Raw genomic sequence first — 18,950 nt, forward strand, 5'->3', positions numbered from 1 at the left:
TGGACTGAAAATTCTATCACTGTGTCCACGAGTTTGTGTTGTCTAAAATTGAAGAATGAACTTTAGGAACAATGGAAGTTAAGAGTAGAATATATTTATAAATGAAAGACAGCTTTTGTCTGAAGAGAGACAGTAGGGGTCCTGAGTAGATTGTCAAGGACTGTCCCCTGCCTAGGGACTTTTATAGAGCAAAATCATGGGGCTAGCCGGGTTCATAGTGGGGGAAGACTGGGAACTCAGAAAGAAGGTTAGCATAAGGTGGGCCATAACTGTATTAGCCAATAAGATTCATAGATTAAGTTAAAATTGATTACATTAGGGACAAATGGGAAGCCAGTCACCTAGAAAGTGGGCATTCTTAATGAGCAGTGACTCTTCCCATATGGGATTGGGATCCTGACTCCTGACTTCCTCAGGGTGATAGGGAACTATTTAGAATATCAGTCTCAGGATATAGGTGTATTTGTTTGATCTTTTGTCTTTTGAGGACTAGCCAACCGCAGGTGTCTGGTTCTCCCTGCTATGGCAGGGTATCTGAGCTTATACACTGACTCCTTTGAGGACCTATCCCTCTCTCACTGCTTATAATATTTCTAACTAACTCAGCTGCCCACAACAATCCCTTTTTGTGACATGATTTGTTGTGTGTGATTTCTTTTTTTTTTGTCTCTTTCATTTTTATTGGTATCAGGGATTGAACTCAGAATCGCCTGCTTGCAAGGCAGGTGCTTATGCCGCTGAGCTAAATCTCCAGCCCCTGTTGTGTGTGATTTCTGTTAGTATTTTATTGTTGCTGTACTACAGCAGTAGATGTTTTTTTGAGGGGGCTCTTTATTTCATTTGCTTCTTAAGTGTACTCATTTGATTCCCTATTTGGCTTTTTGACTGTGTCAGTCCTGGTAATTTACTACTAAGCATTCTCTGTAAGTCACTTACAAAAATTGTGATAAGTACTTTCTTCCTTTTGGGTTGTCTTTGTATGTTTGACATTTAGCAATTTTATTTATTAGTTTTGTGATTATTTTATTTAAGTTTCATGAGTATATCTGCTAGATGTGGTGTTACATGCCTGTAAACCCACCCAGCATTTGAGAACCTGAGGCAAGAGGATTGCTGAGAATTTGAGACATGCAGTCTGAACCCTTTCTCAAAAAATGTATTTTTAAAAGTTTTAATAAATTTCTTAGATGTGTATTAATGTTTTTCATAATTTTGGGACTGTTTCTCGTAACATTTGGTTATATTTTCAAATTTTCCAATTTTGATTGGGAATTGTTTATTTTATATAGTTTATTGCTACTCTTTTCTGTTTTGTTTTCTCTGAGCTACTTTTTAAAAAAACACATTTTCATTACTTCTGATTTCTCTGATGCATGTGTCTCTTTTTGTTGGTTTTATTGTTTTAATTTTTACCTGGGTTCTTTTGTGCATAATAATTTAATGGTTAGCTAATTATTGAAGCCAATTTTAGTCCAGAGACTAGAAATTTTTGTAACATGATTGTTGACCTTTATTTTTGGTTGAGGAATATAATCAACATTGCAGTCCATTTTCAAGTCTTCATTTGAATTTACTGCACCATGGGCTTACACTGAAAGAATTAATACCTCAAAAATCTTTAATATGCTATCATAATTAATTAGTCAACTCTAATTATTCACTTATTTCTGATCATTTGTGAGTGAATTTGATGATTATGAGTAAACTTTTTGTTTCCATGCTACATCCTTTTCGAAATGACATCTATCTAAAAAGAATGTATCTAAATCACGAGAAAGGTTGGTCTTTTCCTAAGCATTTAGCACAAATTTGCATTCTGATTCTCTTTATTAAGGGTTCCCTTTTCTCTTCTTTTACTCTTCTGTGGAAAATACTGGGGACTGAATCCAAAAGTGCTGAGCTACATATTGCTTAAAAAATTCTATTTAGAAACTGTGGTACTTTCAACCACAGTTTTGCTAGATTGCCCAGGCTGATTTGAAATTAACAATCTTTCTACCTCCACACTTCCTGAATAGCTAGTATTATAGGTTCAACCACTAAACCAGATTTATTTGTATCATTTTAAAAAAAGCTAGTTTTAAAGATTATTCCTATTTTTTTCAGAAACATTGCCTTGCAGTTCACAGACTTTAAAATATTAGAAGGTAATTTGAATACTACCAATAGATTTTCAGAGAATTAAAAGTCACTTAGGTATTTAATTTCTGAGCTTTATTTAATTTCTGAGCATTATGTTTGTTGTTTTTGAGAGTGTTATTGACAAATTTCACTTTCCATGAAGACAAAAGGAAGGTAGAAAATTTAAATAGCTTTTTAAAAAATGTCCTTAGAAATTTAGTATTTTTGCTCTTGAGGTTTATTGATAGTATGTTACAGGTTTACTAGAATTTAAAAATTTAAGATACTTTGTTTATTACAGTTACTATAAATGAATTGCTTATGTATTTATGACTTTATTTGTTAATTCTGGTATGTGTATTTCCCATTTAAACAGAGGGTATATTTTTCTTCACGTGAAAATGTTTAATAATCATAATTGAACAGTTAAAAGTTTTGGAACATTCTGCAAGACATTTTTTTTTAGCGTTCTAATAAATGTAGCCATCAAATTAATCATCTAGGACAGATTATTTATTCAGAAATACTATGCTTTTGTAATTATTGGAACTTTCACAACCTGAGGATTTGGCTTAAGTTTTATATTTAGTTGTTTATTTTTGATGATTTTGCTGTAATTTAACATTTTAATTCTCAGTGTTCTATGTATGCAGTCTTGAGTTGCTTTAACTTCTTAACCAATACTCTTTGTTTCTTTTCAAAACAAATTTAGGGGCTTCATAAAGATCAAAGTTCATATTTGGCAGGACCTAATGATGAACAACCTCTGTTTCCTAATGGCTCTACCCAATATCTCCGAGCAGCTGTTCAGAATCAGAATGGACTTCACAAGCTGCCTAGAAATTCAGCACCACAGAGCCATGCTTGCAGTCACCTCTCTTCTCATCTTGCTACCTCAGGTGGACAAGAAGATATTACCTTTACCAAAGAGAGAAAGTCTTCAGGAAATAGATACTTGGGTTCTGAAACAAGCAGGCATGCTGGAGACACATCCAATAGCTGTGCTGGTATCAGAGGACTTCCTAATTATGTCCATCAAGTCACAGCGGTTACTATTTCTAGTCATAACCATACAGGATCTGTGTCACCAAATTTAATAATTGCAGACAATCCTCAGCTCTCTACTTTGTTGATGGGAGAAGCCAATGACAATATGGGTATTGCAACTAGTGAAAAAGTCAATAATATTTGTCCAACTATTCATGCAAAGTCTGATAATTTACTCTCTTCAGCCATTTCCACAGCAACACCTTCTCCAGATTCCACTGAGCAGGCAAGAAGACACGGTGTTAGCAGCCTTAAAAGTACTCAGAGTGCATTACACACAATTAATGGAGAAGAACCGGAGAACTTACAGAGCTCTACAAAAGTTGACTTGCCTGTATTTAGCCACAAGGCTAGTCCTCAGATCATACCATCAATGTCTGTATCTATATATTCCAATTCAACAGAAGCTTTGAAGGCATGCAGGTAATTATGCAAAAGTTTGTTGATAAGTGAAAACTGTTGCATATTAACCTGATCAGGAGGCTGAAAATACGATTTTCTTTAAAAATGGAATACAGTTTTTTTCTTTTAAAGTATAGCAAAATACCTTGTGCTTACATTTCTAACATAACAGTTTCAAAAGGAGTTTTATTAGGTTTGAAAGTTGTGGTTATAATAATTAATGAAATATGAAAAGTATATCTTTTATGTTTTTTGGTACTAGGGATTGAACTCATGACCTCATGCTTGCCAGGCAGGTAGGTGCTTATGCTGCTGAGATAAATCCCTGCCTTGAGAAATACATCTTTTATAAACAGCTTTGAGATGAAATTTTTGCATAGTATTCATTTTTATTAGTTTTACAATCTATTTGATAAAAAAATCAAGGTTATAAAACAAGCAGGAGAACCAGGACATGCAGGGAGAATGAAAAGATGTGATGGACTACCAGTCATGGTGGCAGAAACAGCCTTGCCTTCCCTTGCCTTCTCTCCTCTGCCCTTCCCTCCCCTCTCTCTCCCTTCCTTCCTTCCCTTCTTCTTCTCTCTTTCTCTTCCTCTCTTCTCATTCATTCATCCATTTAAGAATTTTGTTTTAATTTAAAACCTAAAGAGTCTATCCTCACCTCTGTTCTGCTTCACCCTCTGGATAGCTAAAGATTACTAATCAGTTATTCTCATGTGCCTATTGTTTAACTTCATTTGGGGAATGATTACTACATTGTGTTTGAGATTTAAAATTACAATTTTAGAGGGCTGGGGAATTTAGCTCAGCGGCATAAGTGCCTGCTTTGCAAGCCCATGGTCATGCGTTCGATCCCCGGTACCAATAAAAAAAATTATAATTTTAATATTTGGCCAGTTATGCCTCGTGCATGCCTCATCATTTTCTTTTTCTTTTGAGATATAGCTGTCTTTGTTTTTGTATTACTTTACTGTCCTGTGAGAGTAAATTCATTTTAAAATTTCTATTGTACAACTGTAGAAATTACAGAGTTCTGCTGCCAATCCCTATTTCCTTCTCTGAGTTGCTGATACTATATGAGATAAACAGCAAAATAATTTAACATAAGGGACTTTTTTGCTACATTTAAAATCTTAACCCATATTTTACGATGTTTTAAATATTTATTATAGTCATGCATTTTTAGGTGATTACTGTTATGCAAACATCATAGAGTTGATAAGTACACTCTTAACATAGACATGACTTCACTCTGCTGTTTATACTCTCGTGGGACCATCATCATATGTTTGATTTATTATTGGTCATGTATGATTATATGTTAGGTTTGAAACAAGCTTTATAATGAAACTGAATCTTATTCTGTTTAAAATATAAAAATAGCTGATTATAATTCAACACTGATAGCAAACCTTTACTATGTAGAGATTATGATAATCTTACTACACTGTCATAATGAAGGTATTTCAGTCAGATCATCAGCAAGATATTTTCTATTCCTTAATATTGTGTGGGATTTGTAAATTAGGATCAATTTCTATATTTAAATTTAAAGGCTAAAGAGGTATTATATGTCGTTCGTAATGTATGTGTGTCTTGGTGGCTCATTGTATTCAAACATACATACTAGTTTATAGTATTTTAGGTAAATATATGGTGTAGTTTAGTAGATCTATACTCTTTCAATTAGGGAACTAAGGGATTTCATACAAAATACATAAATTTAAAATTCATCACAATTTCTTGTAGTTAATGATGACTTGTGACTACAATATATTACTTCTCTAACCAACGCATATAGTGCAGTCTAAGCCTAGGCTCCTATTAATCCAAACAAAAGGCCTAAGAATTTTGCTTATTAAAGTAAACCAAAAGAACTGTTAATTTGTGCTTTGATATGTAGTTTTCTGCAAAGTTAAAAAAAATTACTATGGGGGCTGGGGATTTAGCTTAGTGGCTTAAGCACCTGCCTGGCAAACAGACAGTCATGAGTTCGATCCCTGGTACCAATAAAAAAGAAAAAAAGAAAAAAAAAAAAAAGACAAAATAAAATTACTATGTAACAAATGTGATTATTGATACTTTTTGGAAATAGTTATTTCCTATTATTTTCTTACTCCCAAGAAATTTTTGCTTTGAGATTTTAATCACTTGTTTTTGAATTTTGATATTTATATTTGACAATTTGAATAATTTGAGAGGTTTTCAGAAGTTTTTTTTTTTTTTTTTTTTTGTCTTTTTCCTTTTTTCAGTACCGCGGATCGAACTCACAACTGCCTGCTTTACGAAGCAGGCGCTTATGCCGCTGAGCTAAACCCACAGCCCCCAGACGTTTTTAAAATGCTAAGAATTTAGGAACATTTATGCTGAGTGTGGTGTTACATTCCAACCCCTACCATGTTTAGAATGAGGCAGGACGACTCTGTTGAGTTTGAGGCAGGCATAGCATACATGAAACATTCCAGTATTGTTACTGCAACAGAAATTTGTAATGATGTTAGCATAATAGGTCTTCAAGTGAGTAATTTTTGTTCAATAAGCAAATGTATAATTTAGCAAATATGCTTTTTACTAAAGATAAAAAATATCCACGAGTTCAGATGATAATTATGTGCAGAAAAGGTGAATAGTGAGGACTATCACTTTATAAGTTGTCAATTTTGGAATCTTGCTGATTATTAGCTAGGTAATTATATATAAAAGCAGTTGTGATATTATAAAAGTGTTGAACATTCTGCATTTAGAAACTTTTGCAAAAATATTTTGGAATGCTATGATGTTTAGACCAAAGGAGATCATTACTATTTATTTTTAAACTTTTATTTTACCAAGTATTTTAACATTTAAGAAAATCCAAGAGCAGAATATGATAGAAAATTAGAACTGAGGTTTTTTTCTTGAGTTAGGAAAGAAATTATGTGCTTCTAAAGAGTAACAGGAATTTTGTAGTTTGTGTCCTCTCTAAAGTATGTTTTGTTAGTTAAATGAGAAAAAAATGGAAATACCTCCTGAAATATTAGCTATTCTCCCCCCACCCCCTGTTTCTCTCTCTCTAACTGGAGCTTATCTGAGTAATTTAAAGTGATTATCTGTTGGTACATTGCTAACATACCATCCCTAATTTTTAGGTTTGTTTTACTGGTTTTTTTTTTTTGTTTGTTTGTTTGTTTGTTTTTTGTCTTTTTCCTTTTTTTTTTTCCGGTACTGGGGATTGAACTCATGACTGCCTGCTTGCAAGGCAGGCGCTTATGCCGCTGAGCTAAATCTCCAGCCCCTACTGTTTTGAAAATATATAATTGATTTCTTTTATGCGTCTTTTTCTGTGTTTAAAAAGGAATCAAGGTCAAAATGTTTTGTCTAATAATCACATTCTGTTGGATAAATGTCCACCTCCACGACCTCCAGCTTCACCATATCCTCCATTGCCAAAGGAGAAGTTGAATCCACCTACACCAAGTATTTATGTGAGTCTCAGTTGGTTAGAAAGAAGTAAATCAAATGTTTGAACCAACTTATCTGTGTTTAGATTGTTGATATGTGTTTATGTTAATACAGATGTCATTTCAGAAATGAACAATAATCACTGGCTGAAAATTTCAGAAATACATAAATTCCAAAGGATGATAAATGAATGGTACTCTTTGAATGTTGCCCTATGACATTTTTCTTGTAATATTTAATTGAAACACAGACTTACTCAGTCAGATATTTTCTTTGGGATTATATTTAGAGTTAACTAATCATGAAGCGAAAAATGTAGTCAATAAAATGAAAAATATTTTCTGGCAGAAAAGTTCATTGGCCATTGGTGTTTTAAGAAGTATTTCATGAACAAAAATTTTTAAATCTTTGCCAAATATTTATTGATACTTATGCTAGAGATATTTCTTGCAGTGTGAGCTTTTGGTATATATATATATAGTCAAGGGTATATTGTCTGACTTCCTATTTGTGTGAACCTAGAAAATTCATTTAATTTATGATTTTGTAGTAAAAGATTTTTTCTACTTCCAGAAAGATAACGAAGTGATGAGTATTTTTTATTAAATTATTTAACATTAATGCCTTTTAAAATTTTCATGTGAAATTAAATACATGTTTGCAATTCAGAAGTATAGCCCTTTGATACAGAAAGTTGATATGAGATAAATAAGATGATATTTATATTTCTCCTGAAGAATTTATACTATGTTTTGTTTTTGTTTTCCTTTGAATGCATAAGTGAACAAAATCTAAGTAATAAAGATTTGATACTTAGAATGAACTTCTATATATGAGAGAATTTTGGAGAATCAGCTTTCTCATTTTTCCCAGATTTTCTTTTAACAGCTTACACAATTAAATTTTGTTTGCATTCACTTCTTGTGGAGGTTTGGAATTGGGCATGGTAGTATACACTGTTCAGGTATGGGAACTGGAGTTTGAGGCCCAGTAACAAAGCTCAATCTGAAGAAATCAAAAAATACAACATAGCACAATAAGACAAAACAAAACAACAAAAGAAGGTTGATACTGAGTTGCAAATAAAAACTCAGAAAGAATTAAGGAAAAACTCTGAAGGAATAAATACAAGAAATATGATTGGTCCTAATTAATCCTTTTTTAATTTTCATACTAGTTTTGAAAAGGCTGATTTTAAAATTTAAGTTAGGGGCTGGTCATTTAGCTCAGCAGCATAAGCACCTGCCTTGCAAGGAGGCAGTTGTGGGTTCAATCCCCGGTACCGATAAAAAGGAAAAAGACAAAAAAAAAAAAAAAAAAAACATTTAAGTTAAGTTGGGTGGCACACTCCTGTAATCCCAGCACTTCGGAGGCTGAGGCAGGAGCACTGTTGCAAGTTTGAGACCAAGCTGCTCTGCAAAGTGAGCCAGCCTGAATGGCACAGTGAGACCCTGTCTCAAAAAGGATTAAAAAAAATTTTAAAAACCCCTAAAATTTATTTATTATACATTTCACCTTTTACTGAAGAAATAATGGAAGTACTCTTAAATACTACATTTAAGAAATACCTGAATAACTAAGTTGTTTTAAAAATATTTTATATGAACATTTGTGTGAGATAAGTGGTATTTTAAAAATGTATCACATACAAATGTATTTTTAAAAGAGAAATTTATATAGAATTTTAATGATTTTTAAGTTGAACGTCCTAAGAATAAAGTGCCATCATAGGTAGCCATTCAGTTTTAAAATTATTCATGATAACTTTTAAATGCCTGATTGATGAGAAAATGATTCAAATTGCTTAAATGTTTAATCGTTTTTCTGAGACCTAAAAAAACATTTTAACTTTACAGCTGGAAAATAAACGTGATGCTTTCTTTCCTCCATTACATCAATTTTGTATAAATCCAAAAAACCCTGTTACAGTAATACGTGGTCTTGCTGGAGCACTTAAGTTAGGTAAGTTAAAAAAAAAAGGCTGAACTTTTTTATTTTAATCTTAAAAACATTTTATTGGTACATGTTTGAAGTATATAATTTTTATGTTCTTTTTGTGGAACTGGTATATGTACATAGCACATCTTGACTTCCTTTTTTCATTTACTTCCAAAGCAACGCCTACCCACCCCAACTCTGGCTCCCATCCCACTTAAGAGGGGCCTGTCTTCCTGCTTCCTGTCATCTCTCTTTCATTCTTTTGTGATTTTTTAACCCTAGGACAACTTTAGAAACTCAATTTAGTCTCAGTCTTTTTAAACTTTACCTTAGTGTTACTTTTTCTCTCTCTTGCCTATCTGTCTTTATCGTTTCCTGTTTATCTCTAAGCTGTGTCTTTATCTGTATTTCCTGTCTTTACAGTTGCCTACCTTTACCTTTATCTCTATTTTGCCCTCTTACCAATATTTTGAAATTTTTGTCTATTTCAAAATAGAAATTCTTTTCTTTAAACACATATAAATGATATTTGGTTACTGGCAACTTCTATGGTAAAATTTTATATTAACTTAAAATGTTATAGATCTTGAAGGATATAGGTTAAATCATAAAAAGTTTCAAATATGAAATACATAAAATATTTGATACAGCTTATAAACCTCACCCATAGTTCCACTTGTTACATATGTACATATGTTACATATGATGGTGATTAAATTCAAGGACTGCAGTGCAAGTTTGATTTGAGTAAGGGAATCTGGAATGCCATAAATATGTGTATAAAATAATTTGAAATTTTTATTATATTGCATTCAATTTTATTCATTAATGAAACTTATTTATTTATGAAGATCTTGGACTTTTCTCTACCAAAACATTGGTAGAAGCTAACAATGAACATATGGTAGAAGTAAGGACACAGTTGTTGCAACCAGCTGATGAAAATTGGGATCCCACTGGAACAAAGAAAATCTGGCGTTATGAAAGTAATAGATCTCATACCACAATTGCTAAATATGCCCAGTACCAGGCCTCTTCCTTCCAGGAATCACTGAGAGTAAGTTTGTATGTTTTTCTTCTTTCCATTCCTTCCTAGTTTAACAGAACTTACTACTTTTATAACTATCTATCTGTTATATACTTACATGGTTTATAAGTACTTGTGATTTACATATTATTAAACTTTTAAACATTTAACCAGGCTGATACAAAACAAAATACATTGTTCATAGAGAAATAAAATTATCCCTTTATTTTTGGGAAGTTTTAATTTTTTTAAAAAAATTATTATATGTCTATAGTGAATGATTACATTTATTGTGATGATGTGATACATGCATATGATTTTCTGAGTTTGTTTCTTTTCAGACCCTTTCCTCTTCCCTCTCATCCTTTCTTCTTCTCCATCCCTCCTTTCCTTGTACTTCAGAGCTTTAACTGCATTGTGTGTGTGTAGTACATGCTGATTGCATTACTCATAAGAACTTCATGTATATATACAAGATTTTACAATCGCACCTGTCTATTATTTATTTATTTGTTTGTTTATTTGGAGGAGGTTCTGGGAGTTGAACTCAGGACCTTACACCAGGCCGGCACTGTGCTACTGAGCTAAATCTCTAGCCCCCACATACCTACTTTTTAAAAATCTTATTGTCTGCGTCTTTCTCTCCTCCATTTATCTTATAGGTTACTTTCTATATGTTGAAGATCCCTCTTGCTATTTTGTATTGTCTGTTTTTATTTGGCACTGCAGTTATAAAATAATGGAGTTCTCTTGCAAGAGAAATCATGTGATGTTAAGCTTGTGTACCTTATTTATTTAACATTATGGCCTCTAGGTTTATCTGTTTTCATACAAATGACTCAGATTTTTCCTTATTTTTGACAGACCCTTTTTAAAATGACAATACCTCATTTTAAAAATTTTTTAATGGTGTCATTATCTAGGGGATTACTTTTATACTTTAAATAAATGATGATACTTAACTTTAAAACAAAATAATAGAAGATTACCACTAATTAATATAGTACATATTGTTACCTTCAAAGTAGTTGTACAGATTATAAGATACAGGCATGAAAAAGGAGGTGAGATACCATATTTTTTTTAGTCATCTGTTGATGCACGTTTAATGTCTCCAAGATTAAGCTATTAGGAAATGTGTTATTATAAACATGGAAATGAATGTAATAGAACATCACCTGTCATGGGTATTAATATAGTGTAGTATCTTTAACTTTGCTGAGAAGATACCCAGTCAAGGAATAGCTGGATCAAATATAATTTCAGTGTTTAGTTTTTGGGTAAACTCCATATTACACCAGTTTATTTTCCCAGCAAAAATGAAGAAGGGTTTCTTGTTCTCTCAGTCACTTCAGTGTTTGTTGTTACTTGATTTCTTCAATATAGACATCCTTTCAGCAGTGAAATGGAATCTCAGCTATATTAATTTGCCTTTCTTGAATGACCAGAAAGGCTGAACAATGTTTTCATAGTTTTTTTTCATTTGTACTTCTCAATCTGAGAAATGTGGATTCATTTCAGATGTCTATTTTTTGAGTGGCCTTTAAATTTAGAGTCAAGTTTTTAAAATTCTCTACATGCTGCAGATGAGTAACTGGCAACTTTAAAAAACCTGCAATAATTTTGATGATTTTACCTTTGTATGTGATTTGTTGCCTTTTTCCAACAGTTTTTAGTTAATAGATTATATATTGTCATTTTAGAAATAGTTGTTCATCTTACAAAATTAAAGCATACAAAGTGGACATTCAAACAGTGAGACTGCAAACAATTTTGTTCAATGATCCAACAAAAACTTAATAATATGGTTGTCTGTGTTACACACTTAAATATACATGCAGTTATATCCTTTAGAGCACTTTCTTTTCCTCTCTTTTTTACAATAACAATTACACATTCGGGGTTTTATTACTCCCACAGTTCTTATTACTTTTTTTGAAGAGAATAAAACCAAATGTGACAAAACAAAATGGAGTCAGTCAAAACAAATGATGGACATAGTACATGTAAAAACAGAATACAAAGTGATCAACAATGGTTACCATAATGCCTCTTGCTATCTTAAAAAGAATTGTCTATATCATCAGATATAATAAAATTGAACAAAACAGTACAGAACAAAACCCATAAAACTGAAACACTGGAGAAATTACAGGACTTCAAAAGAAGATAGTAGTCAAAACCAGAATTGGCATTATAGTGAATCTTAGTGTGTTCAAAGTAAGTTGCCTATATCCTCAAACTTGATACTATCAAACAGAACAGAATAGAATAAAATTAGTCAAAACAATATGGTGAGAGCAATACAGGGGTTCAAATCAAGTTAATAGGAAATCAAAGAGTTACTGTGACATATCCTGCAATTTTTAAATTTTTCCTTTAATTAAAAAAATAATGAAAAGAAAGAAAGAAAAATAAAAAGGAAGGAAGAACAAAAGAAAAGGGGAGATTGAGATAAAAGAGGATATAAAAACATAACAACACAGGTCAGAACAGAACAATTTAAGCAACATAGTGTTTCACCACAAGATAACCTGACATAGTGGTAGTACATAGACTCTCTTTCCTTGAAATATTTCAGTAGAACTTCGTATACTGTAGCATCAGATATATTAAGACAGTGTGAAACCATTAAAGAGAATGAAAGTATTACAGGGTATTTAGAACCAGCTAATGGAAAACAAACAATGGTTTCTATATTATCTCTTTGCCTATAAAATTTTTTTATACTATCACATATAATAAAATCCAATAAGATACAACATGACAAAACAATGGAGACAGAAGAACAACAGCTTGATGGGACTTTAAAACAAGATGATATTAAATCAGCACCAGCTGTTATGATGTCTCGTTTTCTTCAAAACATGTGATGGTTCATACCATCACAGACAATAAAATCAAACAACCCAGAACAGAACCATTCCAATTAATGAGTGAAAACATTATAAGACTTCAAAGCAATATATTGAGGAATCATGATTACCACATACATTTATGTATTCATATCATTTCTTTTTGAGACGGAGTCTTGTTATGCAGTTCAGGCTGGACTTGAGCTCACTTTGTAGCCCAGGCTGGTCTTGAACTCGCAACGATCCTCCCACCTCAGCCTCCCGAGTGCTGGGATTACAGATGTGAGCCACCATGCCCGGCTCTATTCATATCATTTCTGACAATACGGGAACTATTCGGTATTCATACATGTGAGTTTGATTTATTTCACTTGTGAGTATGGTCTCAAGCTGAGCCCGTTTATAAACATCTCAATGTGATCGTTCTTTGTAGCCGAGTAGTACACGATTGTATAAAAATACCACAACTTTTTTATCCATTTGTCAGCTGATGGACATTTACGTTGTTTCCAAGATCTGGCTATTACAAATTGTGCTGCTATAAACATGGGTGCACACTTATCACTGTGGTATGATGCTTTCAGTTTTGGGAATGTGCCTAGAAGTGGGATACCTGGAACAAATGGGACTTCCAATCCCAGCTTTTTGAGAAATCTTCAGACTGACCTCCACAAAGCTTGCACCAGTCTACAGTCCCACCAACAGTGCAAGAGAGTTCCTTTTTGCCCACAGCCTCTCCAGCATTTGGTGTTGATGGTTTTCTTGATCCTGGCCATTCTTTGAGGAGTGAGATGGTATCTCAGTGTGGTTTTAATTTGCATTTCTCTAATGAATAATAATGATGAACATTTTCTCATGTATTTGTTTGCCATTTGTATTTCTTCATCTGAGACGTGTGTATTCATCTCAGATACCCATTTTTGGATTGGGACTTTGAATTTTGGGAGTCTGATTTTTTTTTTTTTAATTCTTTATATGTTGTAGACAGAAGCTCTTAGTCGGAGAGACAGTTCACTAAGATTTTTTCCCAGTGTGTGGGTTTTCTTTTCACTATACTGTGATTTCTTTTTACATGCAGAAACTTCTTAATAAGAGGTGATCCCAGTTATTGATTCTGGGAAGTATTTCCCTTGTGGTTTGATTCCTGTTCAGGAATTTTCTATCTACTCCTACATCTTCAAGGTTTTTACCCAGTTTGTCTTCCAATAGATTCACTGTTTCTGTTTTAATTTTCAGATCTTTGATCCATTTAGATTTTATTTTGTACATGGTTATAGCCATGGGTCAAGTTTTAGTTTTTGACATATAGAGAGCCAGTTTTTCCAGCACCATTTATTAAAGAGTTCTTCCAGTGAACCTGTTTGTCTTCCAGTGAACCTGTTTGTCCCCTATATCAAAGATAAAGTGGTTGAATGTGTTTGTAGTTGTGGTTGTATCTTCTAATCTATTGCATTGATCTTCAGCTTTGTTTTGATTCCAGTACTATGTTGATTTTACTACTGTTGCTTTGTAGTATGACTTCCCAAGTCAGAGATTGGTGATGCCTCCTGCCTTTGCTGCTTAGAACTGTGTGCTATTCTAGGTCTCTTCTTGCCAGATGAATTTTAGGAGTGATTTCTCTAGATCTATGAGGAATGTTGATGGTACTTTTTTATTGGGATTGTATTGAATCTGTATAACTGTTTTGGGAGAATGGCCATTTTCACATTATTTATTCTTCCTATCCATGAACAAGGAATGTCTTTCCATTTTCTGAGATTATCTTCAATTTCTTTTTTAAGGCCATTATAATTTTCCCTGTATAGGACTTTCACTTCTTTCATGAGAGTAATTCCTAAGTATTTCATTTTTTTGGTTGCTAGAGTGAGGAGCGTGGCTTCTCTTATTTCTATCTCTGTGATTTCCTTGTTAGTGTATAGGAATGCTATTGATTTTTGAGTATTGATTTTGTATCCAGCTACATTACTGAATTAATTTACTATATATCAGAGTCTTTCAATAGAGTTTAGGGTGTCTTCTATGTAGATTATCATGTCATCTGCAAACAATAATAATTTAACTTCTTTTCCTATTTTACTCCTTTTATTTCTCACTCTTGTCTAATTGCTCTGGCTAGTATTTCCAGTACAGTATTAAATAGGAGCGGTGATAAGGGACATGCTTATCTTGTACTTGATTTTAAAGTAAAGGCCTTCAAATTTTGTCCATTTAGTATGATACTGGCTGTTGGTTTGTCATAGATGGCCTTTATTATATTGTGGTAAAGACCACCTATTCCAATTTTCTGTAAGGTTCTTATCATAAATGTATGGTGGACCTTATCAAAAGCTTTTTCTGCATCTCCCGAAATGATCATGTATTCTTACATTTGGCTTTATTGATATGGTGGATTCCGTTTATTGATTTACATATGTTGAACCATCCCTGCATACCTGGGATGAATCCCATTTGGTTTTGGTGTATAACTTCTTGTTGATTTGCTACATCCTATTTGCCAATGTTTATTGAGTATTTTTGCATTTGTGTTCATTAGGTCGATTGTTCTCTTTTTTAGTTGGGTTTTTTTCAGGTTCTGGTCCTAGAGTAATATTTGCTTCCTGGAATGACTTAGGAAGGATTGCTGCCCTTTCAATTTCATTGAAGAGTTTGCCATATGTCAGCATTAGGTCTTCCTTGTATTTCTTGTAGAATTTTGCAGTGAATTCATCTCAGCCTGGGCTCTTGTAGGCAAGGACTTAATTACATTTTCAGTGTCATTAATAGAAATTGGGTTACTGAGCAATTTTACATCCTCTTGACCAAGCTTTGGTGCTTCATATGTTTCTAAGAATCTGTCTATGTCTTCTGTGTTATCAAACTTTTGACAGTAGAGGCTTTCGAAAAAGGTGTTGATCATCTTCTGTATTTTTATAGTGATTTTGCATTTTTCATTTCATATTGCATGAATTTGAGATTTTCCTTCCTTTTTAAAATAAAGTTGGCTAGCAGCTAGTCAATTTTATTTATTCTTTCAAAGAACTTACTCTTTGATTCATTGATTCTTTTCTTGGTCTCTATTGCATTGATTTGTGCTCTGATTTTTATAATTTCCCCTCCTTTTTTGGCTTTGGGCTGGATTTGCTCTTCTTTTTCTAGATATTTGAGGTGTAACATCAGGTTATTTATTTGTATTCATTCTGTTTTCCTGATGTGGGAACTCAGTGCAATAAATTTTCCTCTGAGGACAGCTTTCCTTGCATCCCACAGATTCTGGTAAGTTGTATTTGTTTTTTCATTTGCTTGTAGGTATTGTTTAATTTCTTCGTTGATTTCCCCTCTGACCCACTGATTACTCAAGAGTGTGTTTCTCAGTTTCCATGTGTTTGTGGGATTTTTGCAGTATCTTTTATCATTAATTTCTAATTTCATAATGCCAGGATCCAAGAACATGCAAGGAATAATTTCAATTCTTTTGCATTTATTTAAATATGTTCTGTGAGTTAATATATGGTCTATTTTAGAGAGTGACCCATGTAGTGCTGAGAAGAATATGTATTCTGTTGTTGTTGGATGGAACATCTGAATATGTCTATCAAGTCCATTTGTTCACAGGTGTGATTCAGTTCTGTTATTTCTTTGCTCATTTTCTGTCTGCTTGGTCTGTCCCTTGGTACCAATGGTGTGTTAAGATCCCTTGTTAGAATTGTGTTACTGCTAATTTAATTTTACATTTCTGTTAATACCTGTTTTATATAACTGGGTACTCTGGAATTTGGTGCATATATATTTAAGATAGTTATTTCTTCCTCTTGAAGTTTTCCCCTAAATAGTATGTAGTGACCTTCTTTATCTCTTCTGATCATTATTGCTTTGAAATTCACAGTGTCTGCTAACAGAATGGCTACCTCTGCTTTTTTGGGGGGTTCCTGTTGCATGAAGTATTATTTTCCATCCTTTGACTTTCAGTCTGTGAATATCTTTGTGGGTTAGTTGAGTTTCTTGTAGACAGCATATGGTTGGATTTTGTTTCTTGATCCATTCTGCCAGTCTGTTTCTTTTAATTGGAGCATTGAGACCATTTACATTAATGGTTATAACTGTCATATGTTGGTTTGTTGTTGACATGTTATCTTTCTGCTGTTGCATCTTTATCTTTTCTGTTTGTCTGCTTTGTTAGTGTTTTTTTCTAAGTGTATCTAAACAGTCTTCTAGTTTTCTTTGCAGTGTTGACGTGTTGATCATGAAGTTCTTCAGCTGTTCTTTGTCATGGAAGTATCTTATTTCTCCATTGATTTTTGAAGGACAGTTTTGCAGCATACTTCAATGTAGGTTGGAAATCATTTTCCTTCAGGACCTGAAATACTTCACTCCATGCTCTTCTTGACTTTATTGTTTGGGCTGAGAAGTCTGCTGTGATTCTGATATGTTTTCCTTGATTGGTGATTTTCTTTTCTTTCTGACAGCTTTTAATATTCTCTTCTTTTGTTGGATTTCTGGGATGGTGATTATTATATGTGTAGGTATAGTTTTATTTTGCTTATAGTTATTTGAAAATCTGTATGCTTCACTGATTCTGATGTAAGTTTCCAATCTCATATTTCGGAAATTTTCAGTTATTACTTCTCTAAATATCCTGTTGACGTCCTTTATGTTGTGCCCTTGTTTTTCATTTATCCCTATCAAGCTTACATTGTTTTTCTTTGCATCATCTTTCAGTTGTTTAATTATTATTTCCTAATTTCTTTTTATTTTCAAAAGATCTTTCCTGTTCACTGGCTGCAATCTTGTCTTCGAGGTTTGAAATTCTGTCTTCACTTTCATTGAGGCGGTTTTTACAACTTTCAATGGAATTTTTGATTTCCTGTATATTTCTTTGCATCTGCTTTATGTATTGTGTTTGTTTCTTATATTGTTCATCCAGGGATTCTATCTTTTTGTTTAACTACTCCAATTTTTTAACTGTGTCTTTTTTAGATTTGTTCAGTATCTCCTTCATTTCTTTTAGCATTTCTTCATTTATGGGGGAGGTTATTTGTAGTTTGAATTGCTTTAAAGCTTCCTGGAGCTGCTTCTTTATTTTGGTACTATTATTTCAGGTATTTCAGGCACATGGCTTGTATTTTCTTCTATGTACATGGCTCCTAGGCTTTCTTGGGTTGGGCTGGACATTTGAGATTGCATTTTGATCTTTCATTTTGTTATTTTCCTATATTTCTGTGTTTCAAGTGTTGTTTCAAAGCTTCCCCTGGGCATGCTGGAAATTGTGTCCTACCTGTCCGGTTCCTGTACTCCTCTGGTAATGTAGCTCCCTCTTTGGGCAGCAAGGCCCCTGGATTAAAAGAATGTTGCCAGGCCTCTCTCAGGTAGGCCTAAAGCCTTGTCAAGCTGCACAGTTTCCCCTCTCGCAACAAAGCTCCCCAGACTGAAAGAAGGCCTCCTGGAATGGTCTAGGCAGACCCAAATCCCACTAAGAACAAACACGTGTGGCTGCAAGCCCAGAAGGCCCCCAACCACCTACAGCAAGGATCCCATTCACTCCTGGGGATCGTATGTTGTGTAATCATCCACTTCCTTGGGTGGCAAAGCTTCCCAGGGTGATAGAAGGTCACTCCTATGGTCTAGGTAGGCCTCAATCCTCCTAAGGAAGGCTGCTCCCTCCTCCATGTGACAGTAGTGCTGGTGCTCTCCAGGCCTAACAAAGTTCACAGGCAAGGCTAGAGCACATTCCTGCAGCTCATCCCAGCTCCCTCCTCCAGATGGGGCAGCTGTGGTGTGCCCTTGGGAGAGAGTAGGTGGTCAGCAACACCCTAGCAGATTCCTGCAACAGGGCCAGCTCCCTCCTCCCAGTGGGGCTGCTGTGTGCCCTCCAGGCAGAGTAGGTGGTCAGCAAGGGCAGAGCAGATTCCCATGGCTCGGCTGGGCTCCCTCCTCCAGCAGGGGCAGCAGTGGTGTGCTCTGTGGGCAGAGAGAAGGTGGTCAGCAAGGCCCTAGCAAGTTCCTGCAGCTCGGCCCAGCTCCCTCCTCGAGGTGGGGCAGCTGCGGTGTGCCCTGCAGGCAGAGAGCTTCTTCCTTTAATCTTAGGGAATAAATCCAGTTTAGTCTGCAGGTGAAGACAACTGAGGTATTGACCCACAGCT

The 18,950-nt window shown here is 34.1% G+C and overlaps 1 protein-coding gene across 15 annotated transcripts in view; it reads left to right on the forward strand.

Moving 5' to 3' along the window:
* The window catches only part of LOC134475110 (histone demethylase UTY-like), a 322,941-nt gene that overhangs the window by 206,999 nt on the left and 96,992 nt on the right, over positions 1 to 18,950 (forward strand). For all 15 annotated transcript variants that reach the window (XR_010046059.1, XR_010046060.1, XM_063244489.1 and 12 more), the window contains 4 exons: positions 2,834 to 3,591; positions 6,908 to 7,037; positions 8,871 to 8,976; positions 9,804 to 10,009. Coding sequence is in view for 13 of the 15 variants with exons in the window: in XM_063244489.1 (XP_063100559.1) it covers positions 2,834 to 3,591; positions 6,908 to 7,037; positions 8,871 to 8,976; positions 9,804 to 10,009 (1,200 nt within the window). In the remaining 2 variants the exon portion in view is untranslated. The remainder of the gene's footprint in view (positions 1 to 2,833; positions 3,592 to 6,907; positions 7,038 to 8,870; positions 8,977 to 9,803; positions 10,010 to 18,950) is intronic.

The sequence above is a fragment of the Cavia porcellus genome, unplaced genomic scaffold, assembly GCF_034190915.1.
Source record: "Cavia porcellus strain 051 isolate PalLab524CR breed Dunkin Hartley unplaced genomic scaffold, mCavPor4.1 scaffold_61, whole genome shotgun sequence".
In the NCBI taxonomy this organism is placed as follows: domain Eukaryota; kingdom Metazoa; phylum Chordata; class Mammalia; order Rodentia; family Caviidae; genus Cavia; species Cavia porcellus.